The sequence below is a fragment of the Ictidomys tridecemlineatus genome, chromosome 10 (assembly GCF_052094955.1).
Source record: "Ictidomys tridecemlineatus isolate mIctTri1 chromosome 10, mIctTri1.hap1, whole genome shotgun sequence".
Taxonomy (NCBI): Eukaryota; Metazoa; Chordata; class Mammalia; order Rodentia; family Sciuridae; genus Ictidomys; species Ictidomys tridecemlineatus.
This window is the reverse complement of record NC_135486.1, coordinates 83,103,134-83,129,064: the sequence shown is the minus strand read 5'-3', so window position 1 is coordinate 83,129,064 and position 25,931 is coordinate 83,103,134. Positions and strand designations below refer to the sequence as shown.

Below are 25,931 nucleotides of genomic sequence, written 5' to 3'. Positions count from 1 at the left end.
AGACATTGGAAGAAAACAATTAAAATGTATTGCTTAATATATTTAAATGTTAGTTAATATATTTTTATATGAAGCACTAGTGTTTTTTTTCCTCTACAACTGGGTATGCCCCATGGTAACCAAAGAAAAGAGATAAATGTGTAAATAGGGTGTTGGTAGCTATAAGTACCTTTACTGCTTTGGACAAATTTCATTACATTAATTTTATATAGCTGGTTCTTATTCAATATGTAATTACATTTCCCTTCTCTTAGAAAGCTAGTAAGTTTACTTGCTACTCAGTTATTACTACTGCTAAAGTGGTAGTTTGTAAATCTAGAAAATTAAGAACTATTGCTAGAATGAGATGTTTTACTTCTTAGTCATTAAGAACCAACCTGGGTTGGTTCCACAGTTTAGCTATTGTCAATTGATTTTTTTAAAAGTGTCATGTATACACAATGGAATATTACTTAGCAATAAAAGAGAATAAAATCATGGCATTTGTAGGTAAATGGATGGAGTTAGAGAAGATAATGCTAAGTGAAATTAGCCAATCCCAAAAAACCAAATGCTGAATGTTTTCTCTGATATAGGGAGGCTGATTCATAGTGGGGTAAGGAGGTAGAGTATGGGAGGAATAAATGAACTCTAGATAGGGCAGAGGGGTGGGAGAGGAAGGGCAGAGGGATAGGAAGGAAAGAGAAGGGGCATGGGCTTAGAAATATGATGGAATGTGGACATTATTATCCAAAGTAAATGTATGAAGACACAAATTGGTGTGAATATACTTTGTATACAACCAGAGGTATGAAAAATTGTGCTCTACATGTGTAATAAGAATCATAATGCATCTGTTGTCATATAAAAATTTTTAAAATTAATTGAAAAAAACAACTAACCTATGAAAGCCCAGTGTGGTGGCCCATATCTCTAAACATAGCTACTTGAGAGGCAGAGGCAGGAAGAATGCAAATTGGGCAACTTAGCAAGACCCTATCTCAGAATAAAATTTTAAAATGGGCTAGAGATTAGCACAGGGGTAGAGCACCCCTGGGTTCAATCTCAAGTACCACCAAGAACAACCAACCAAAAATCTATCCTGAGTTATTTATAGAAATGATTTTCAATGTGACCAAGAAAGAAAAACAAGATATTCCCTGGATTATTCATTTTTCAGAGTAGTGCTTTTTTTTTTCTTCATCCTCAAGTTATTTTCACATGGCCCCTTGGTGGTGTGAACAGGGATATTAGTGTTAGTAGTGACAGATGTGTTATCAAGCATGGTCACTGTTTCTCATTCACTGTCGTTGCAGCAATGGCAGTACTTGTAGTAATAGGAGTTGTGATTTATTTTAATATTTTGATAATGAAAGTGAAAAGAACTCTATGTTTTTACTGTTATCAAATTCTCTTGTATTTTTACTTAGATTTTATTTGAAATTAAGCTTTTGAAATATGGAAAATCATAGTGCTGAAAAACTTTTTTTCTTTTTAAAGGAAGCAGTTATTAATGATTCCCTGATCTGAAAACTGAATTATAGATAACAGAGAGTAATTCCTTGCCAAATCTATATAGAAATATTGAGGCACAAATGTAGATATCTTATTTATTTTAAATATTTATATTAATAATTATGTACATGAAATCTTAAAAAGTTTATTTCATACAAGTTGAGAGAAGAATAATGGTTATCAGAGACTGAGAAAAGCAGGAGAAGGAGGAAGAGGAAGAGATTAGTCAACATGTCTAATGTTACAGTTAAAATGGAAAACAATGAATTCTGGAGTACTAAGGCCCAGTGTGGTGTAATTAACTATTGTATAATTAACAATAATGCTTTATCTATTTCAAAATAGGAGATTTTGAATGTATCCAGTATAAAGAAATGATAAAAGTTTAAGGTGATACATATGCTAATTATAGAGATGAGCATTACCCAATATATACATGAATTAAAACATCACATTGTACCACATGGATACATACAGATATTGTGTGACAATAAAAATTTTTTAATGAAAGAGGAAAAAAAGAATTAAGCTTCTGAATTCATTGGTGGTGCTACATTTTGCAACTCTTTAATTCTAGGAATTAACAAAGCTTTTCTTAAATAGTTGTTTTGGTGAATAGATTTTGTACCAATTGAAAATTATCTTCCAGCCTTGAATGGCTGCCCTTTGTACTAAGCATATAGAGAATATAGAGCAGGAAAATAACTATTTGGAACTATTCTCTCTGAGGGAACTTTCAGAGTCTAATTCAACACTTTTCTTAAAGATTATACCTGTAGGCATTCTATATCCATTTAAATCATGAAATTATAAGTGTATACTGGTAAAGATAGGAAAAATAAATCATTCATACTGATAAATATTTGCTCTTCATGTTCATAATTTTAAGGAGGTGATATTGGACTTTGAACATTAAGGGTATGACTGAAAATCAAGAGGGAAATATAATAAATGCAATGATTATAACATCATAAATTGCTATTAGTAAAAATATATTTGTTTGTTTTTAACAAAAAAACGCTCAAATCTGTAAATAACTAGATTTGATTCTAGAATGACTTATCTAGAAATTACATGTTAGAATTATTTAAACATATTTTAACAGTAGATGGACATAATAACTTTATTTATTTATTTTTTGTGGTGCTGAGAATCAAACCCACACATGCTGGACAAGTGCTCTACCACTGAGTCACAAATCCAGCCGAAGAATTTTAAACAATAAACAGCACAATATTCCAATGAAATCTTCATTTCTGTCATAAAGTAAGATAGCAAAGTTTAACATTTTCTGAGTCTTCAATACTACACAGTTTTGTAAGATTTTTTAAAAATCTTATGTTTTATTAATTCTTGTGAAAATTGAAAAATGATCTATAAGAGTCATATCTAGTTAATTCATATTGCTAAAACATTATAATTGAATTGTCAAAAATAATTTGCTTCACATTTTATTTTTTAAAATTGTGTACGCATTCCCATTTGCATGTTTATTCTCAATGTGTGTTTCTTAAGTTCATATTAAAATCAGTTAGCTTTCCCTGAATGGACTCTTCATTCAGGCAGCCACAGACCCTGGAGGCAAGAAGCCAGTATAGGATTACCAATTTGTCATGGATAATCCACAAAGTAAATAAATGTAGTGTGAATAATTGAAAGTGGGTTAGAGTTGTAACACAGTAGCTATTGAAAGTTAATTCAAATCTAAGTCCTCCATAGTAAATTCCCTCTCATTCTCCAACTGCTAAAATAGACTGACACTGATAACTGTCTAAATGAAGAGGCATTTGTACATCGTCAATAATTGACCATCTTATCTGCAAACATAGATCTTATCTTCTTGATGTGGTCATAGTATTATAAAGACTTGAGTAACTTGAGAAATTTGAAAGCTTTGTCATGGGTATTTAACCACTTTCAAAAAAAAAAAGACAAAAAACATTTCTGCATTTTATCAAGAAGTATGATTTCTTAAACTTCCTACACTGAGATTATATTTTAAGAGAAACCAAAAAGCTATTTTGAAAATAAATTCACTTCTACAAAGGACTTGTATGTTAGGCCAGTGTTAAAATATGAAGGGATTAAGAATAAAAAATTAAATATTTGAATTACTTATAGTAGTCTATTAGCATTTCTCAGACAAATAATCTCTTTGGGACAATAGTTACTTTCCTCACAATTAAAATCTCACCTATCACAGAATTATGATTTAATGGTCTGCAAGTTACTTCCAAATCATATGAAAATTGTTACTTTACCCAGACCAAATGTTGTCAATCAGACATTAAAGATATTGTGTTCCTTTTTAAAAACAGGATTACAATTGTGTTGGAGGCATTCTAATTACAATTTTATCTGAACTTATTTATTTAATATATTTTCTATTTTTCTAATCATAGGTTTCATATACACTGGAGAAGTTGTGCATCGGATGCTAACAGCCACACAGTACATAGCACCTTTAATGGCAAATTTTGATCCCAGTGTTTCCAGAAATTCAACAGTTAGATATTTTGATAATGGTATGTATCGCATAGCCTACTTCTTGTTGAATTTATATTTTTAAACATCAAGCTGCAGAATCATGTTAATATTTTTGTGGGGCTTTTTCTTTTTTGTTCTTGTTGTTTTGATTGATTAGATTTGTAAATCACTTGATGCAAATGTCCTGAAACAACAAATGTTGTCCTGTTAACTTTAAAGATGTGATGTAAAGTGTATGATCAAATGACATTCATTCATTTATTCCTTCAGTTGCTCATTCAACAATGTTTATTAGCTTCTATTATTCACTATAATAAATGAGTTCCTACAGACAGTACCTCAGACAAAGCAAATGCATTTATTTGCTACTATTTTTAATAAATCCTTCCTATTTAAAAAAATGCAAGTAAGTATAATTCTGCTGATTCTAATCTTCAAGTAGAGGTAAGTGGCATATGGATATTAAATTTCCAAAATTTATGAATTCTATGTATCTATAAGATGAGCCTACCTTTTTAAAAAGTAAGGTAGTAGCTATTTAAAGTACACTTAAGAAATTTCCTGATTTTAAAATATGAAATAGATCCTGTGAAGATTGACCAAGTGTCTTGACTTTGTTCTATCCCTGTATTTCTTTTGGGAACATATAAGGTAGAGAAAATGTATAATGTACCATTAAATGCTACTAAATAACAAATTCAAGATCTTAGAGACATAAATGAATTTTTAGCTATACATTTCCTTGACAGAGAAAAAAAATATATAGGCAAAGAAGATTTTTGCACTGGAAAAAATAAAGAAAATTTTCTGTACTCTTTAGAATACAAAAATAGTATATATTTGGTCAAATGACAGTTTCATCACTGAAAATAGTAGACTCCTTTAGGGTAAACAAATTTATTTCTACTTTTGTCTTATTTCTGGCATTTAAGGAAGAAATTACTACTGGGTGATATAGATTAGATGGTGACAGCAGCCTTAGGGAAAGATGATCATTTTGCAAAAAAAACAATCACAATGAGTAAGGTGGAGCCATATCAGAGGTTAAAATAGCAAAAGAAAAAGGAAAAAGGAAACTAACCTTAGATGGAAACCTTGGGAAAACCACAGAACAATCTGAATGACATCAAAATGTATTCAACATTAAATGGCTATATATATTAGCCATAATAATTATTTCTCCCTGTTTTTCAGAACTGATACATCCTATCAGCTCTCCTACCTTGTAATTTGTTGTTGTTTGAGTTTCTAATGCCTGAGAATGTTTGAGTAGATTTTAAGTATCCTTGAGGCATAATTATAGCCCAAAACTTATCTGAAGCTCATTTCATGATCTCACACAGAATCATGTTAGGCATCCATTCCAAGTAAATAAGAAATAACTTGATAATAGTTCATTATTAGCTAAGCCCCACCACTCACTAGGTTATGCTAAGGGCATTCATTCACGAGCACAAGATTTTGTTGACTAAATTTATATGTTATTAGCATCAAAACCATAGTTATATTAAATAACTTTCCCCCCTTATATATTCTCTCATATACTTTGTTCCTATGATGCTCTTAATATTTCAATTTTACTTTCATTTAAATAACTTTTAAAATTTAATGTATACTACTCCAATTGAACCCTAAATTCCTTGAAAACAAAGACTGAGTATTCTTAAGAAATTTTTCTCTAGGACCTGGAGTTAGGACTTCATAGGCACTTAGTCACAATGAATATTCAATGAATGAATAAATGAAAAATTAAATATGTAAGATGAGTTTTTACTTTCCAAGAGTTATAAAAGTATTAGTACTCAAGAATTAATATACTTTTACCTGTTGAAATAATTTTCTTTATAGCATCTAATGGAAATGTTGAGTTTCTACACTATTATATTTAAATCTAAAAATTGCTGTTTTTATTTTAGTCAGTGAAACACTTTTAAATATTGAAATGCTCTTCCCAAAGCCCTGAATTGTACATGGCAACTTGATGAAATGTTCTCAACATGCATTGGTTAGGATCATTGATAGAATGTTTGAGGATGGGAAACTCAGCATTTAGCCAAGCAAAGCATCTCTAGAAGAGACAGCAATAGAGTAGAAAATTTCTTCTTAGAGGATATTTCTGTATTATTAAAAGCACTAGATTTAAAAAATTATGAGTTGATGCTTCCAGTTGTTACAGTCAGCCTGAATGATAAAGGCTGTCTGAGTCACAGAATATTAATGCACAAAAAGAGAAAGCTATTAAAAGTAATCTTTTTTACTAGAAAAATAATCTGATGACTCATGGGTAGCAAACAATAACAGTATAATTCTTACCAGTGATAAGAAGCCTTATCTAGCAGAGAATCAGAAAATTTCAAGTTGATAGTGACTTTAAATAACATTAGTTCATTCTACTTCAGTTTTTATTTGGGTGATAACAAAGTTGGCATCCATTACAGAACAGGTAATTTAATTATGGTTAGGGAAGTCCAGCTTCAGGAAGCATTTAAGATGGGTTAGCCACTCATGTGATCTAGGTGTTTAGACAACTTCAGAGAAGCAGTCCAGATCGGCTGTGTCAGGAGGTGGATCTCACCCAGCTCTTTGGAAATGTGAATTCAGTTCTTTAGTTCATGGATTTCTTTAGGCTGTTTATTCTGCTGCATCGTAATTGTCCAAGGAAAGTTCTTTTCTGTCCACTTATCTAATGCATTGCATGGAAAGCAATATTTTAAATCAACTCAGAGCAGAGATGTTTTGCTTATTTTAAAATTTAATGAAAACATTTATACTCAGTCATCTTTCCATTGGTATTATATATACTAAAATCCACAAATGTTGAAGAAGTCATGTGATAACATAATATAAAACAACATTTGCAAATAGTGTTATTTTTTGAAACTTGCTACTAACAATATATTGCGAATAGCATTATTGAAATCTAGCAGAGAATCAGATCTAGTGGATCTGATATTTAGTTTATTTATGTTAACCTCTCATTTTCACAAAGAAGTTAAGGTCACTATCTTTACTTATATTAAATTCAAAAATTCCTGGAAGGCAAGAATTATATACTTTTCATGTTATAAAAGAGGCAACAGGTTTATGTAGGTTAATTATGTCCAAGCTTACACAGAAGGATCTGTGGAGGCAGGACAGAAATCAAGATCTTCTGCCCTCTACTTCTTACTTTCTCTGCACTACCAGGATGTGATAGAAATTAGAGAATAAGGAAGGACCAGAACTTGAGGGTCAGAGATATATGAGGAAAACAAACGAAGTTGAAAGGCATTTCATGATCAGAAAACCCTTGTACTTATAAAATTATGGAATTTTCCAAAAATGATAGTATAGTTCTACAGGTGCCCATGAAGGGAAGAGTGTTCAACCATTACAATGATATATGTTGGATGTTTCCTGTGGGCTAAAAGCACCAAGATCCAGTTCAAAAACTTTTTCCCTCCACTTATAAAGTTCTGCCTCTGAAGCAATGCATTTTTATACTTAAACATTCTTTAGAGATTTCCAGTTGGGTATTCAAAATATTTCAACACTTGTCAATTAGTTCAAGAGAAATTACTATCAGCACAAAATGATTACTAGAAATTAGTTCTGCCACACAACAGAGGGAAAAAAAATCAGATATGTTCTGCCAGGGGATACATTTTGCTCTTTTAATGCTATGATTTTCCTTTGCAGTGCAACATTTTTTTGGAAACAAGATTGTTTTGTTAACAGAAGAGAAAATCTAGCATGTAGAGTTAAGCAATTCTTAGCTGTTCTGTTTGTTTGCTTTAAAAAACAATAGATAATACACAGTGTGTGTAAAAACAAAATATGAATTCTGGTAATTATTAATCCGTTTCAACTTAACACTTCATGTTAATAGTTTCATAGTGAAGTCTGGCAGATTGAGTCATCAGAATATAATATACAATATGAATATGAAGTTTCATCCCAGGGTACTGCAAAGGGGCTTCAGAAATCTTAGCCCAGGTCCCTTTAAGCTAACTTTCAGCCTCTTGGAGGCAATCCACAAAGACAGAAATGCCGAGAGGCATTTTGAATCAAAGAAAATTCCCATTGATGTTAAAGGGGCTTCTTCAGTGTGGAAGAGTATATTTCTAAGTATGGAAAAGACATTTTAAGGTCATTTATAAGTAAGTCAAGCATGTTTTTAATGTGTTTCTTTCTCATCATTTGTCAAAAGTATTTGAAGTTCATTTGATGAATTTGAGCTGGGTTTTGAAAGTGTCTCATGGAAATCTAACTAAATAGTACACATTAACATTAATGAAATTCCTAAGGCAAAATTCCCCCACACTGGGTTGGCTCAATATTAACCTCAGTATGAGGTTAGATTTTTCACCAAATATTTAGAGAATTTTCCAATGCCATCTCAGTAACAAAATTTCAATTAACCACATAAAACTGAAATGGCACAACTACAGGATTTAAAGGCTAGATCAATGTTTGTATGAGTGTTCCCACCAGAATTAATCCATGTATTTTTCTCATTGCCTTTCTGCCTGTTGCCTGGGATCTGTAGGCACAGCCCTCGTTGTCCAGTGGGACCATGTTCATCTCCAGGACAATTACAACCTGGGAAGCTTCACATTCCAGGCAACTCTCCTCATGGACGGGCGCATCATCTTTGGATACAAAGAAGTAAGTGACGTGACCTACTGATATTCTACCTCTCCTTGACCTTGACCGTGACCCTTTTTCTTCAAGTGTCAAGTACAGGATATTTCAGCCATGAACTTCAAATAATTTTCTTACCTATAGGTTTCATTTACTTAATAGAAAAAAAATTTGTTTTGTGTTTTAATCTTCTGGGTAGTCATCATTGTCCATTTTGGGGATATTGTTTTATTTTGTATTCTGAAATCATTGACATTATGACCCACACATTTTATACAGTTATTAAATAATTATAGTGTTATTATAGTGAAACATTTCTAAGAAAAAAATTCTAATTTGCAAAGATTTCTCATCTGTACCTGAAAGTTTAATTTTATTGTTTTTTTAATTGCTTTGTCAATTTCTGTGACTTTTTTTTGTTCTGATTCCTAAAGCATAAGTAAATATAAACACATGCGTACCTCAGTAACCCAACACTGAAAGTTCCAGGACAACTGTGCCTACAATCCCTTTAATGTTTATTGAAATCTAATAGAAATGATTAATTAGAAAGCATCAGTAATAGGGAAAAAAAACAAAGGAGTAACTTAAACCTATGGCTTGATTCATTTTAAAAAATGGACAAAACTAAAGAAATGAAAATTTACTAAATTGTAACAAGTTTAAAAATGTTTAGAATAAAAGTGTGTTTGATTTCAAATTCTTTTGATAGTGTAATTAAGGTCTATCATACAAAGAATATAGGAAAAAAGTTTCAAGAACTACATATGTAATGTTTTAGGCAGTCAAGAGACAGATCCTGGCAATGTAAATTAATAGTGGGTGTTATTAACCCATAGGTTAATGGATATTTATAATAATATAGATGCCATAGCTTCTTTTCAATTGAGAAGTCATAATTTTCTTAGGAAATAAATCCCTAATTATAAAAAGAATGTTGATACTCAAGAAACTATCTGCTTTGGTTGAATCTTCTGAAATCATCTATTCCATAAAGTAAAGGAGAGTTCAATTTCTACTAAATAGGTCAACTTCTGAAAGTCTACTGACTGTGTCAGATGCTTCTCTTCATTTGAAGAGATTTCCCATGTGAAACTTTTTTTTAATTTTTAATTCACTGGGGGAAATAGTGTAAATAAAATATAATCTAGGATGTATCCTATTCTATACTTCTTCACTCAGAGCTGTTTTGATATTATAGCCTACCGTATTTTTGTATCATATTCTCTAGAAGTTGAGAGAAATCTCAAAATGACTCATTCATTTCTAGTTTTCCTTGTAATCTACTATATTGCTGCAATGTCAGAGTGACCTTTAGGAATGTTGGTTTTCAATACTTGTAACCAACAATGGTAAAATTTCTAGAAAGATCAAGGTCACTAAGTCTAAAGTCTTAGATCTGACCAACTGCTGACTTGGTCAAAACACAGGTTTGTGTTCTCATTGTGGTCTCTCTCTTTCTAGTTTTTATTGTCAAAATTGTCAGTTTTATTTATACTGCTCTCAGATGGTCTCACATTGCTGAGTGTGTTGATTCTTTCTATTCTTCCTTTGTTCTGGGGCCATTGTAAAAACTTTTTTTCTTCACTTTAATCAAAGAAAAAATTTTCCATTATGGTTTTCCTGTTTGGTCACAGAGAATCTTAAGCTGATAGGCAGCTTAATGTTGTTTTGGTGTTTCCAGACTGCTGTCCAGTTAATTATTTACCCTCTGTACTCAAAGTTCAAAGAAATCATTTTTATTTTATTATTTGCCTTGTTATCCTGTCCTCGGCCCTGATCAAAAAGCAGTTTCTTCTTCCCTTTTCTGGTTTCCCCCCCAATAATTTAACAATACATTTTATTTATCTGAAATTTTATTTGTAATCTTTGTCAAGGTTAAGAGTTTCTTTGCATTTGTGGTGAGAGATCCAGATGTTCTTAAAACTTTTAGAAAAATATTTATAATCATGTGTTTGCATTACATAATACTTTGTGTCATTTATTATCCTTTACAAAATGCTTACCCATAGATTACAGTGTCCATTTGATCCACAATCCTTATATTCTTAGTATTCTTAATGTGTTATAAAAGCACCAGCACATACAGGGTGTTCAACAAATGTTTGTGGCTTAATATGGAATTAGGTTACACATGATTATTTTATAGCTAAGCAAGCTGAGGCAGAGCCATTAAATGACATGTTTGAGGTCACAGAACAAGTTAAGGACAAACCCAGGAGGAAAAGCCTTAATTCAGTGATCCCAAGGCATTTCAACCTTTGTTCTCTCCCAAGGAGATTATGTGTATCATTTCACAAATCAGTGCCTTGTTTTTATATTCCAATAGATATTTCTCAATGTTTTCTGTTTAATAGTCTTTTTTTTATACCTCATCATATTCCACAAATACAAGTATACTCAGGAGAGGTATTCCTACTTAATTTGTCAAGCTAACCAAATTGAAGAAACATAATATAAAAAGTAATATTTTGTGTTCCTGTCCAGGCTAAAATTACAGAACTGAAATTAGAGAGAGCAAAGTAAGTGTAATTCCTTTTATAATAAATTACTCCTTGCAAGCTAGTGTCAGCTTTGTTTGATGGTATTATATTTTGTGTGAGAAGAAAAATTATTACAAAAAAACACAAAAATACAGGACTTAGTTAAACTGTACATTAAAATTTGTAATTCATGAAATAAATTTATTAAAGCAAATTTTACTTTCACTGCTCTCAGATTTTTAATCCCGCATTTAATTATTTTTTGTTTAGTAACTCTTAGCTTGCCAGCCCCACAGTAACCATTTGACCTCCAATTGGGCCATGCTCCCAACATGATTGTTTCTCACAGTGCAGGCTAAAGAGTGATCAAGGAATTAGAAAAGACATTTTTATTCCTGATAACATCTGATTTGTGAATGGATTTGTGAATGGAGGTGCCACCACTGTGTTCCTTTACCAAAGTCCAACTGTCTTCTGTGACCATATGGTGAGAGGTGTATGTCAACATGCATTCCTTTAAATAATTAAGTCATTTCTTCCAGATTATAGCTCTATTTTATTCATCCAAATATTTGAAATTCTATTTTAAGTTATAGACCCTCTATTGTAAAACAACCATTTATTTTAGTTAATTTTTAAAGATATAATTACTTATGATGAAGCCAAAAATCTTCACCAGAAAGAAAGACCCCTTACATTTTAATTTCTTTCAAATTTACCAACTGTTCCCTGTAGTGTACCTTTTCTTTCAATTTTATTGTATCCGTGTGTGTCTTTTACCAATTAAATTGTGGATTTAATCATCTAATGAAATAAAAAATGTAGTCCTCTATTTCCTTGAATATTTTGATAACAGTTCTCTTAAAGTCCATGACTTATTAAAATCTGGATTTTCTGTGAATCTGTTTCTATTATCTATTTTCTTATTTTTCCCCCTCTGCACTTTCATTCATTGGTCTCCTTGTATGCTAAGTATTTTTGACCAAATATTGGACATCATTTACAAGATACTAGAGAAATGCTCTTGAAGTTGCAGATACTGTTTTTTTCTCTAGAAAGGATTTACTGTTTTGCTTGTTTGTTTCCAGTAAGGATAGGACAGATAAATTTTATCAGTGAAGGGCTAAGCTCATGCCATATTGAGCATCTGTCCTTTTGAAGATAGTACACTTCTGATTAGCCCTCACTCTTAGCGTGTAGTCCTTTAGGTATCTCTACCAAAGGCCTGAGTATTGATGGAGCTTTCACCTGAATGGCCTTGGATGCCTAATCTTTCCTCAGATCCTGAAGGCAAGCTGAAGTTCTAGTTACCTTCTTGGTCTCTAAGTCTTCCTTATGATTGGAAAAAATGTCTTTGATGAGTGATGTTCGTTTTTCTTCTGTAGTTAGTTTCCCTTCTCAGAGCTCTTGATATTTTGAATCCTTACTCTTTGTTAACCACCTTATGTTTTCAACAGATGCTCTTAATATTTTGTCCATCTTTCTTGCTTGATCTAAGTTGTAGAAGTTGTATTATGCAACTTCATCTGCCAATTCAGTTTTAATATCAACCTCTGAGCTTGTTTTAAAAACTTAAAAACTAGCATTTTTGTAGCTCTTCCTATATCCCAGGCACTGAACTCTGCTTAAACTTGATCTCACAATCTCATGAAAATAAAGAGGTAGCTCCTTGTCATTTACAGAGAAGGAAACTTAAATACCCAAAAATATTAAATAACTTCCCTATAATTAGTGAACAAAGATTCAACTGAGAAAATAAAACTCCAGAGCCTATAAGTCTGACCACTATACTTGCATGCTTCCCTGAAACTCTTTTTCACTGTGAATGAACTGGTTCTCTCATTTGGTTATCCACAGCCATCTTTCTTGGGTGGTCACTATCATACTGAATTAGCAACTTGGGAGTAAGGTAAAGGTGATTTGCTTTCTAAAGCATTTAACTTATTAATTTTTAATTTAAAAAAAATGGAAAGAGGCAGCCTGGTGCAGTGGAGCACACCTATAATCCCAGTGACTAGGGAGGTTCAGGCATGAGTAACACAAGTTCAAGGACAGACTCAGCAATTAGCGAGGCCCAAAACAACTTAGCAAGACCCTCTCTTAAAATAAAAAATAAAAAGGTCTGGGGATGTAGCTCACTGGGGAAAACACTCACCTGTTTCAATCCCTAGTACCAAGAGAGAAAGAAAAGAAGAAGCTGTACATGTGTTAAAAGAAATAGCTCCTTTTCTAAGAAAGTAGAATTTGGAAACTCAAATTCACATTTCCTAATCTGTTAATAACTAAGTATGACCCTAGAACCCAGAATCTTTATATTATTTTAACTGCTGTTGAACAGTGATGATTACAATGGATTTGAACTGAAATTGCTGATCTATTGATGATATAAGGAATTTTTTTTAAATTCCAAAATCATTAGAGATTTGAAGTCAAATTCTTTCCAGTCCTTGGTGCTGCCTATCACAACACACCATCAAAGTTTCCTAGCCACACTTCCTCTGACCTGCTTCATCTGTCTTCACCTGATACATCTTCAATTTTCTGTTACTCCAGATGCAGACTAGGAAAGGATGTAATTCTTTTTGTGTGTAGTGTGAATTTGGTTATTTTTCTTACACTGGCTTATGTGAAGGACAAGAATTGTCATTAATTTAGAATAATCTAATTAAAAATAAAGTCATGTGATCCATGTAAGGTGACAGAAGAAAACCATATAAAACAAATGCCCAGTGCGGGAGTCACCTTATTCTGGCCATTTTCTTTGTGGAATACTTTACTCTCTTCTTCCACTGCAAATTCTACAGGAGGTCAATAGAGAGGAACTTTACTATTTATTAAGTAAAATCACTTTTTAATCTATTCTACCATTTAAGTACTTAAAACTAATGTTCCTTAGTGTAACATTTACTGCTTCTGTGGGAGAGTATATTGTTAATAAATCACCATTACCAATTTGTTGCAGGTTTCAATGGGGTCCTTAACGCATTTTAAAAATTTCTTTGAAGACTATTTCTCTTATTTAAACTGTCATGACCCTCATTCGTGGTTATCAGCTTGAAAGGATTAAAAGATGAATACTTGCTGAACTTGCAGAATTTGTGAGAAAAAGATAATTCAAGAGAATAAGAGAGGCCAAAAAAGAACAGTGAAGTGAGACCACCATCATTTAGGTGTAAAGTAATTCATCTTCTATAACTATGGCTGTATAAGTGAAAATGTTTGACATGTGTAAATATAATATGTTATGTGTGTGTGTGTGTGTGTGTGTGTGTGTGTATGTGTGTGTGTGTGTGTATACCTATGTATATACTGGTTCTCTCATTGGGTTATCCACAGCCATTTTTGGGGTGGTCGTTATCATATTGAGTTTGCAACTTGGGAGTAAGGTAAAAATGATTTGCCTTCCAAAGCATTTATCTTATTAATTTTTAATTTTAAAAAAATTGAAAGAAGCAGTCTGGTGCAGTGGAGTACCTACAATGCTAGGGAGGTTCAGGCATGAGTAACAAAAGTTCAAGGACACACCAATTTAGCAAGGCAAAAAATGACTTACCATGAACTTCTCTCAAAATAAAAAGGGCTAGGGATGTAGCTCAGTGGTAAAGCACCTACCTGTTTCAATCCCCAGTACCAAAGAAACTTTACAAATGTGTGAATAGAAAAAGTTTTATATATATGTATACCCTTACACACATATGTATTACAAACATATTACAAAAGCTGATTTAAAAAATATGTTAATCATCTTTCCATCCCTATGATGAAGTACCTGACATAAAGAACTTGAAAAGAGGAAAGATCTATTTTAGCTCATGGTTTTAGAGGTTTCAGTCCATGATTGGCTGGCTGTATTGCTATGGGCCAGTGGTGAGGTATATCATCATGGATCATGGCAGAAGAACATGAGAAAAAGAAAGAGAAAGGAGAGAGGGGCCAAGAAAGAGACATAGGGGTGGAGAAGGAAGGGACCAGGAGCAAAATACACCCTTCCAGGGCATATCTCCATTGACCTACTTCCTCCAGCTAGGTTCCACCTCTTACTATTTTTACTACCCAATCATCTATTCACATTATTAATTTATCAAATGGATTAATCCACTGATGAGGTCAGAGCCATCATGATCTAAATCACTTCCTAAAAATCCTATCTCTGAATATTGCTACATTGGATAAAAATCATTTTAACACATGAGCCTCTGAAGGACATTGAGATCCAAACTCTAACAAAAACTCTTAAATAATTCTAAGGAAATGGCAGACACAGATGTTTTTATGTTATAGAACTTCTCTGTATTTTAAATATGTGAAATATTAAAATTTTACCTACATAGCTTTACTTAGGATCTGATCATTTGCATGTTTAGTTATATTTTATTTTTAGGTATGACACATATAAAAGCTTCTGACATGTTAATTTTTCAGTTTACTTTCTATAGTGAAAAAATAACAAATTGAATGGTTGTTCATTATGTTCCTTTAATAATAAATATTCTGAATAAAAAATAAGTAAATAAATAAAGTAGCAAGGTAGAAAAATCAATGTCCTAGAGAAAATAATTTTAGGAATAGAAAATCTATTGTAGTGGTGATTCTGCCATTAACTGGCTATGTGGTCCCTTGGGCAATTTATGTGATATATTTCTGGATGCTTTTTCTTTCCTATGTTTTTTCAAGCCTCACCTCTCTTTCTCTCTCTCTCCCCCTCCCTCCCTCCCTCCCCCCCCCCCTCTCTCTCTCTCTCTCTCTCTCTCTCTCTCTCTCTCTCTCTCTCTCTCTCTCCCCACCCCCAGTAATCTATTTTATTTATTTATTTTTTACATGCATGGCAATAGTGGAATGCCTTACACTCATTATTACCCGTTTACAGCACAATTTTTCATAACTCTGTATTGAGAGGTTTATTTCATGGAGTGAGTGTTCTGCTGATCATATGGCTATATCCAGTCTTCCTGCCCTTATGTTCCATAACCAGAGAGCCCCTTTGTCCCTGGGGTTAAAGGCCTGATCAGCACTCCAAGTATTTACCCCATCCCAGGGTATAGAGTTTTCTCAACCTTCTTTCTTTCCCTTCAGTGTTTATTCCCAGGCCATGTATAGGCAAGCTCCCTTATCTATCTGTTGTCCCAGGAGAAGTCCCCACCATAGGGTTTTCTGTTTTGAGCCAGTTGCTTGGGTTGGTAGACACTGCTTCCCTATCCTTTCCTGCATGAAGCTCAAACTCTAGTTTTTCCATTCAGTAGTGAATAATCTTTGTATTAGAGCTCATCCTGATTGTGCATGTTTTTATATTGTTTGTGTGTGTGTGTCTATGTACACATTTGTAAAATAAATATGTCACTAACATTTAAGTATTACAAGATGCTAAATAAAAATATAAACATCTATATTTTCTTCAGTCATCTGAAGCCCTTGAAGCACTTAGCTTGAATTTCTATATGACAAAATGTGGCTGAAAAAAATATACTTAGAATGTGCTTATTTAATTTCTCCTCCTCCATTTTCTTCTTTCTTATTCTAAGGCCACACTAGTTTGTGTGATGATGTTTAAAGTCCTTTGCTTACAGGGGCACATTTGACTTATTAGTTTCATGTGCTGGTACTTGACTTATCAATTTCATGTGCTTGTGTGAGGCACTGGTTTCAATCCACAGCACTACAGAAAAATAAAAATATACAAAGTAGTTTTTTGGCAACTCTGCATTAATATTTTTGCCTTTATGTGCTGTTTTGTTAATAACTGAAGATAGCTTGACTTTTAATATCAGATTCTCTACTGAATAACGCAGAAGCCAGACATTTAAGGAAGATGAGTTAGGAAGTTAAGGATTAAATGCAGGTAAGAGTGGATAAATTAGAAAGCTTTGATTTTTCCCTGGGTTTCGTTGTTGTTGTTGTTAATGTTAAGCAACTAAATGCCATATTGCTGATTAGCAAGTGACCAAAAATTGGTTTAGAATAATTCTTTTCCAGTTAAATTCCGCTAGGCATATGATTCACCCTTTGGAACAGATACTATACAATCAAGCTCTTGCTGAGATACTGTGCTGCCCATTAGATAGATAACAGGGCCCATAATGGAAACAAATGAATGTTTTGGCGAGGTTTGCTGGGCAGAGCAGAGGACAGAAGAAAATAAAATTCCATTACCTCTTATTTAAGCTCATGCTGTTATCTCCCTGTTTGAGAGGCAGACGTAAAAGCTCATGTTCTAGGGGTTATGTTGGCCCCTGTGTCCTAGGGAATGATACTGCAGTATGCAGGAGAGATCAGCTCTTGTTGTTGAAGCTTCTTCTTCCAAAGGCCAGGGTAGTCTGCCCTACTGTTGCTTACTCTTTTAATTATCTTTTCCTGCTTTAATTATGTCTAACCCCTTCTGGCTTCTCTGTTTATTTTGTTCCAATATATCATTTGTAGAAAATTTATGCCAAATAATAACCTTATCTGTAACTTATTTTAGAACAAAAAGTAAAATGTTTTGAGAAAGGAATTTATGAATGCTTCTGTAAGTCAACACAGAAGCATATTTTGACTAGCAATAACACTGTCTGTGTTGTAGAATGAGTGTCATTACAAAACCAGATCTCCAAAATTTGTAATACTGATCATACAGAGGCCCAGTGAAAATTTAGCTTTGTTATAATCATGAAAGGGCAACTATCATAAGCATTCAAAGATAATGAAGATATGTTTCAAAGAAAGAAAACACTTCTGTAGTGCAGTTATTATTTCCTATTGGCTTCCTGGTATCTGCAGTTTAGCTGACTCAGCAGACATTTTGAGGGTGAATATAAATGTGTATGTAGAAAGGATTAAAAATTGAGCTCCCCTTAATCAAACATTTTAGATTTTTTAGTATTTTCGCATCTTTTTTAGCAGGGATGCACTGACTTTAATACTTCATATCCTTGTCAATACAGAGTCCTCTGTGGAATGGATGATCATGACAACATGACACACCCCATTCTTGTACTCATTTTGCCCAATACTGGCTATAATTCTTAACAGTTTATTTGTGTGTACACACATACATGCACACACACAAATACACATCTCATACACAATTGCTTCATTGATATTAGTCATGAAATGGCTCATTTTTTATATTTTTAAAATTTTTGTGTTCTTTTTAGTTGTACGTGACAGTAGAATATAATTAAAATATTTATACAGACATGGAGCACATGTTATTTTAATTTGGCTCCCAGTCTGTGGTTATACATGATGTAGAGATTCACTGCAGTGTATTCATATCTTTATGTAGGAAAGTTATGTCAGATTTATTCCACTGTCTTTCCTATTTCTTTCCCCTATCCCTTCCTTCCATTCCTCCTTGTCTAATCTACTAAACTTCTATTCTTCCCCTCCCCACCTTGTTGTACATTAGCATCCAAATATCAGCGAGAACATTCCACCTTTGGTTTGGGGGGATTGGCTTATTTTGTTTAATATAATAGTCTTCAGATTCATCCGTTTACCAGCAAAAGTCATAAAGTCATTCTTTTTATGTCTGAGTAATATTTCAATGTGTATATATACCACATTTTCTTTATCCATTCATCTGTTGTAGGGCACCTAGGTTGGTTGCATAGCTTAGCTATTGTGAATTGAGCTACTGTAAACATGGATGTGGCTGTGCCACTTTAATATGCTGATTTTAAGTCCTTTGGGTATACACCAAGAAGTGAAATAACTGGGTCAAATGGTCTTAAGTTTTCTGAGGAATCTCCATACTGATTTCCAGAGTGCTTGCACCAATTTGCAGTCCCACCAGCAATGTATGCATGAGTGTACAAAATGGTATATTTTAAATGTGGCTTTTAATAGTTCTCCTAATTCATCTTACTAGTCTCTAATAATTTATACTGACATGCAAACCTACAAACTCTTCTGCCTTGCTCCCTGGGAACTCATCCAGATTACTGATCATTCATAGATATTTGAAAGTAAAAAGAAAATAGCCTGAGAAGGTAGAGTAAGAAAGATATGAGAATATCAGGCAGGGAGAGGCCAGGGAGCTTCTGTAGGAAACCTCTGTAGAATCTTGGTGTTGCCTATCACTGACCTTTGACTAAATTAAGTATTTAACTCAATGGGCAAAAAGAGTTTGGGTTTTTTTTCCTCCTTTTCAAAACCTGAGATGTAATCATTTCATAAAAGGCTTGGGCAGTTTCTAGGCAAATGGAAGGAATTGAGAGCTCCTTGTGTATATTCATTTTAATATTTAATCAGGACAAAATTTCAGAGTTTTAGAAACCCCAGTCTCTTACTAGTGAACTCTCTAAAATTTTAAAGAAATGCATTTGAAGTCACTCATATTGCCATAGAGTGATGATGCTTCTGCATCTTTCTCCTGGTCCTCTCCATCTCTGTACACTTTGGTTCTGTCTCTAGAGCTGCTTGAGTTGCTCTCCACACACCCAAAAGATTGCCTTCTGTTGGACTGAGGTGAATGAGTCCCCTGAAGCTGGACAACACAGCATTCCTGATGAAACATACACTTTTCTTGATAATACCCTTTACCCTCCTTTTTACTTCACTGGCCTTATTAAATTCATGCAGTACCTACACAATTCATCAAAAATTCAGCTTTCTGTCTCTTTTGCCTCTTTTATTACAATGGTGTAGTCCAAGCCACCCATCTCCTACCCGGACAACTATGATACACTCCTAACTAGTTTTTCTGACTCCCTTTTCCTCCTACAGTCTTGATCACAAAAATCTAGTATTTTTTTTCAACCTAAAGCAATTCCTTTCCTCTACTTAAACCTCTCCAAATCTTCCTGTATTTTTTGGAATAAAATCCTATGTACTGCCATGGCTTTCAAGGAATACACATCCCTTATGATCTGCCCCACTATCTCCTACTTTTTTTAACATTCTTGGTTATTACTTTTGCCCCAGCTATGGAGATGACATTTCAATTCCCAAAGCACACCAAAAGCAATTGAGACAAGTTCTTCACGTGTGCTGGTACCTCTACCCAGAATGGTTCCCTGAGTAACCACATGGCAGACTTTTACTTCTATTGAGTTAATTCTGGAAAGTCACCTTATCAGAGGGATCCTTAGTGACTATCCTTTCCAAAAAAGACACCCATCCTTAACTCTCCAGCCAGTTGTCTTCATGGTACTAAGAACCTTATCACATACTCTATTTTTTATAATTACTTGTTTTAATATCTACTTTACCCTGAAGCTCTCTGAAAGCAAAATCATTGTTTTATTCTCTGCTGTAACTGCAGTGCCCAAAATAAGGATATCTTTTGAATTAATATCTGATGAATGAATGAATTTTTCCTATTTCATCAAACAGTATGAACAGTATACATGTCTTTTGGGGTGGGGGGAATAATTTGTATGTAGTCAACATTATTCTTACTTTTTTAAATCTGTACTCTCATATTAAGACTCAGAATTGACATATTTAAATATTAGAGGAGAGTAGTATGTCAGAATTGGTATTCAGAAGTCATTGGCTCATAAACATGTAAATTTTCAAAACTGATAACAAGCTAAAATATATCCCTTAACTATAAATGATGGTTTCTGTCTATTTCTACCCTTTTTATAGATGGCTAGAATATCTTCCCCTTATAGTTTTTGTTTGGATCATAGTTAACAATTTACTTATTGAAACTTCAAAACATCAAAATCATTCAATAGAAGGAAATAACAGTTTGAGGATTAAAAGAGTCCTTAAGGTTGTCTACAATGATCTTCCTAGAAGGTTGGTCAATTCATCAGATAATGTTCAGTGATAGAACCCTAAGTACACCTTAAGGCTACCAAGTTTGGTTTTGAATGGATTTTCCTTGGTTAAATAAATCTTCATCTAGTTTTCTTATACATATTATTCTTAGCTTTTGTAATTTACAGACCAAAGAATAAACTAGATGATAAAAGAAATATAGAAAAATATGGGAGTGGGTACAGAAAATGAAACTTTTCCACTGGAACATTTTCTATCTTTCCAGTTTCACTGCATGTAGAATTAGAGAGAGATTTATCTGATTCCAAGAAAACTAGGAGGAGGAATGCCACATCAACTTATGCAGAAACACCCACAGGAATTTGTATTGGCTACTTGATCTTTACCAAAGAATGTATTGGTCAGAATTGCTATGTAACAACTGATCCCCTCATGTAGTGGCTTACACCAATTCCATTTCTTATTTCCCATAAGATACCTATGGATTACATTTGTAGTTACACTGATCTTTACTGGACCCTTGAGTGCCATCCATTAACTGGTGGATATTCTGGGAGCTGGCTGGTCAAAGGTGCCCCCTGTTGGGAAAAAAAGGTTTCCTTCATGTGTCTCTCCCATGCATTCAGCAGAGCAGCAGGGTACCTTCCCTAGCAGTGGCATGTTTCCAAGAGAGGAAATAGAAATTTGCAAGCACTTTTTAAGCTTCTTTTTTGCTTCATGTTTGTAGTTGTGTTCTTTTGCCATATGACCGAGCATCGAGTCAGAGTGAGAGAACATTGCAAAGTTACAAAAGAGTCTGGATTGAGGCCATCAGTGTAATCAATCCACCACAGAATAAAAGCACTGGAGAAGAGGGTTGGACGTGGAGACTAAATACAAAGGAAGGGGGTGAAAGGAAGGAAAGAGAGGGAGAAAACAAAATCAGAATGAAAGATGAAGAGAGGTAAAAAGGTGGAATGCCTAATCTGAAGGGAGGACACAGTGCTGGGAAGGTTACAGGAGCAAAGAAATAGGATCTGAAAAATAAGGTCTGGGGTAAACACATAGTATTCATAACAGCATAATAGTGTTTTTCAAATGATGCTAATATAAGCCCAAGTTCTGTTATGAATATTGGATAAAAGGAAATACAATAAATTATTGCAGAGTAATCTGGTAAAGTATTCTGTAACTTGCAAAGGAAAACTACAGTTGTAGTGTTGGAGAATGAAAGCCAGTGATAAATACCAGTAACAAAGCTTTCATACTTGTTTCTGAGCAGGCATTCAGGAACAGTATCCTAACCATTGAATGACTTTGTTTTATTAGGATGAATAAGATATAACTTGGGATTTTTTTTATGTATGCCTTTCTATCCTTTTGTCTTTTCTTCCTTAAATGAGAGTCTGACTTATAAATATGAGTTAGATTTCTATCAGCACTCCTGAATCTGTAATAATCTAATATCTCTGTTCATCAGTTTTCTGTTACTATAACAAAATATCGGAGATAGTTAACTTATAAAAAAATAGGTTTATTTTGCAACACAGTTTGGAGTTTTCAGTTCAAGATAAGATGGACTCCTTGCTTTGGGCCTCTAATGGGAATGCCAGATGGCAATGGGGAGGAGCATGTGTACTTACATCATTTGTTCTAGGTTTTATGTCTAGAACTCCATATGTAAGCAAGATCTTCATGAAAATAAACATGAAATAAAATCAATTAGGAAAACAATTAGTAAGAGAAGAATCTTTATTCTTGACATTATAGCCTTTGTTTGTTGCATGAAGAATCAGTTAAATTGGTTGAAAATCTATGGTTTTTCATCCCAAGAAACCACCTCTAGGTCTAGTTGCTCTCTTATCTCTAACTCATCAAATGGCTCTAAATTGATGTTACCTTGAGGCATTATATATCTGACTTTTGTATTTCCTGCTCCTCCTCTACTCCCTCATCTCTCTCACCAGATTTTGTTTGTGAAGCAAGATGATCCCACTCTGAATGCCTAAAGGAAATTCAGGTCTAACACAAGTAATCTGCTTTTTCTTTTCCAGATTCCTGTCTTGGTCACACAGATAAGTTCAACCAATCATCCCGTGAAAGTGGGGCTGTCTGATGCTTTTGTCGTTGTCCACAGGATCCAACAAATCCCCAGTATGTAGAAGAAGGGTAATTGCAAAGTGTGAGCCTTCTGTGAGGGTAAATTTTAAGAAAATTGATCTCAGGCAGATGTAACTGGACCAAAAAAGAAAAATCACTTAGATAATTGCTGCTTGTTAATTGTACTGTGTGGTTTATAACTCCTATTGGGGTTGGCTATCTCCATTACCCTTGAACTAATAAATACAAGTGAGTAGGAATTGAATAGCTCAGGCAAGAATGTGCACTTTGGGATTCTTTGAGATAGTTGGCTGGGATGAGCAAAGATAATTCTTTTATTAACTAATAAGAACTATAACAGTGACAGATTATTTGATTGATAGGTCTATGATTCTCCATGTTTATTTATTTAAAATGAGTTGATGAGAAGAAAATCAACTTTGTGCTATTCTGTATTTAACTAGTTTAAGACTGTTTGAGAGACTAAAGGAAAATGAAATAAAAAGTATAAATTTAAGTAAATGAAAGTTTGAGTGAAGTTAGACCTACCAGAGAAGACATGTGACATGTATCCTCCCCTCTTAAATCATTCTTACCTATCTAGTCTAGTTTATACGTTGTAGAATTAAAATATATGTGCTATTTTGGGCAACTGTTCATGATGTTAGAAAATTAAAATGTTGCTTGGTGTCCAGATCTGTGGTAGAGAATATTCTGTTCATGTAAGACACTCTGAGTTCATCCTCAACACCAAAAGAGAGGGAGGGATGGGGGTAGGAAAGAAGGAAGGAAGGAAAATGTCAAAATGTGAACTGCATTTCGAAGCTGTTCTGACTATGTGAATAGCTATCTTTTGAAACCATCTCAGTTTTTTCAACCTCCCTTACTTCCAGACAGTCCTGAAGAATGCTCAGGGTGTTAGTACTGGGATTTTTGTTTATTTGAGTCCTAAATGTGCTTATTTAAAAGCAAAGGGCAATAAAATATATCTCAAGATTAGATCATTTCTTTCCTTTTTGTTCAAAAGTTCTTTTCTTCTTTTATTTCATTATAGCCGTGGACTCAATTTATCACATGTGTATGCTGTTCGGTCTTGACTTGAGCTGATTCTGCTTAATTATGTCATCTCTCAAACACAGAAAGTAAATGGGGTGGAAACTAGACTTTTAAGAGCGATGGATTGGCTGGAAATGTTATAAGGGCTATCTAAGTTAAGAATGGCATTCAGATATGAACATGTATCTTCTGTGGGTTTTCCCCTTGTTAGCTTAGAATTTGTGGGAGGTAATATCCAAGGGAATTGTTAAATTGAGGAAGATTTTCCAGAAACTAAATTGCGTGGAGTACAAAGCAAGGATATGTTAGTATGTGCAGGCAACATAAAGGCATTCTGACAGAGCTCTTAAATAATAGGCTGAGCCCTGGGAGAGCCAAGGTTGGCTTCTGTTTGGGGAGGAGTGTTCTCACATTCTTCTATTCAGAGGTGTTAAATCAAGCATGACTTGAGTCAATTATTGCACAAGAGAAAGGAAACACTAGTTTTAGTTTATTTGTTGGTTCTTTCTATGCCGGGAAGAATTTTATTTGTAGCTTGCTCAGAAAGTATTTTATTCCACATTGCTATCCTGATGTATTGTTGTTGAGAGAGGGAGGGAAAAAAAAACAGCAAAGTACAAGAGAATTTTTTAACAAATATATTTTAATATGGAAATTTTATATATGTTTTCTAGGATAAAATTGTACTTAGAAGTCAAGGTTTCAAAATGAAAATTTTGGATGCTTTGTTTTTCTGTAAAAGGATAACTGTTAAATTTTAGGTGGAAAATATCTTTCCAAATGTAAATTTTATCAAATAAATCAGCAAAATTCATATGAATTTTGATGCTAGATTATGTCTAACATTCAGGACTCAGCATTCAACTTAAAAGATTACTGGGACTTGAGTTCAGAGGAAATCTTCTCTCAGATATTTTTGTTTACTTAGGATGGAATTCACATTTCCTATGAACCTTACTATTCAATCCTGAGAAAATTAGCCAAGAAGGAAGGGAAGTTTTGAGTCTCTGATGTTCCCCTCTCTGTCATTAGATGAGACCATATTGAAGCAAGAAAATTAGAATTGATGTGTTCTACTTAAAATTCACTTCAGGAACAGAAAATTTAAATCTCCCTAAAAATCTGTTCCCACTTCAAAAAGTGCAACAGTGTCTGTTATATGAGCTTCTGTGTAAGAGGAGAAATATATTGCATTGAATTCTCAGCTAAAAAGAAAAAAATTATTTTCGTCAGAAATTTGGATAACCCCAGATTGGTATAATACAAGTTGTTATTTTTTTTCTTGAGAAATAAGATGACTAGAGATCTGTATGTTACTTATTTGTACAATTAGAACTTAAGGAAATATTTAAGTCCTTTTCAAAATTCTGTTCACATTATTTCACAACTGTTGCTATTACAAGTGGCCCTTGCAGGGAATTTAAATATTTTTATTTTTGTTATGAATTTTTCTTTTTCTTTCCCTGAGTGGATTTAGGGAACTATAGACCATTATGGCAAGTAATGGGCAATATAATTTCTTCTGTATTCCAAGAAGCATTGCATAGGATCTGATTCTCATAAGATCAACTTTCTGTCCTTTTTACTATTTTAGTTACATGGAGTATAGAACCCAGGATTTTGGCATAACCAAGCCAAGACAGCACGAAAATGTGGGTCACAGCATTGAGACTAAGTTTTCTCAATGGAATCATCATTACTATACCATTCTTATCAGATTTGGTGAAGATTTGATCAAGCAGTCAATAAGCTGTAAATTTTTTTATTTATTTATAACTAAACTTTTTCCCAACCCATCATTATCATAATCAACAACAAAAACTTCATTTTTTCTTTAGTTTTTAATGGCTTCCAAGCTGGGTGCCATTGAGCATGCAGGAAATACCCACTTGGGAGGCTGAGGCAGGAGGATCATGAGTTCAAAGCCAGCCTCAGCAACTTAGCAAGCTGCTAAGCAACTCAATGAGATCCTGTCTCTAAATAAAATACAAAAAAGGGCTG

The 25,931-nt window shown here is 33.6% G+C and overlaps 1 protein-coding gene across 2 annotated transcripts in view; it reads left to right on the top strand.

Moving 5' to 3' along the window:
- Plxdc2 (plexin domain containing 2) overlaps positions 1-25,931 on the top strand; it is a 421,355-nt gene that overhangs the window by 291,962 nt on the left and 103,462 nt on the right. For both annotated transcript variants that reach the window (XM_078023341.1, XM_005325782.5), the window contains 3 exons: positions 3,897-4,019; positions 8,510-8,628; positions 22,829-22,928. In XM_078023341.1, coding sequence (XP_077879467.1) covers positions 3,897-4,019; positions 8,510-8,628; positions 22,829-22,928 — 342 coding nt within the window. The remainder of the gene's footprint in view (positions 1-3,896; positions 4,020-8,509; positions 8,629-22,828; positions 22,929-25,931) is intronic.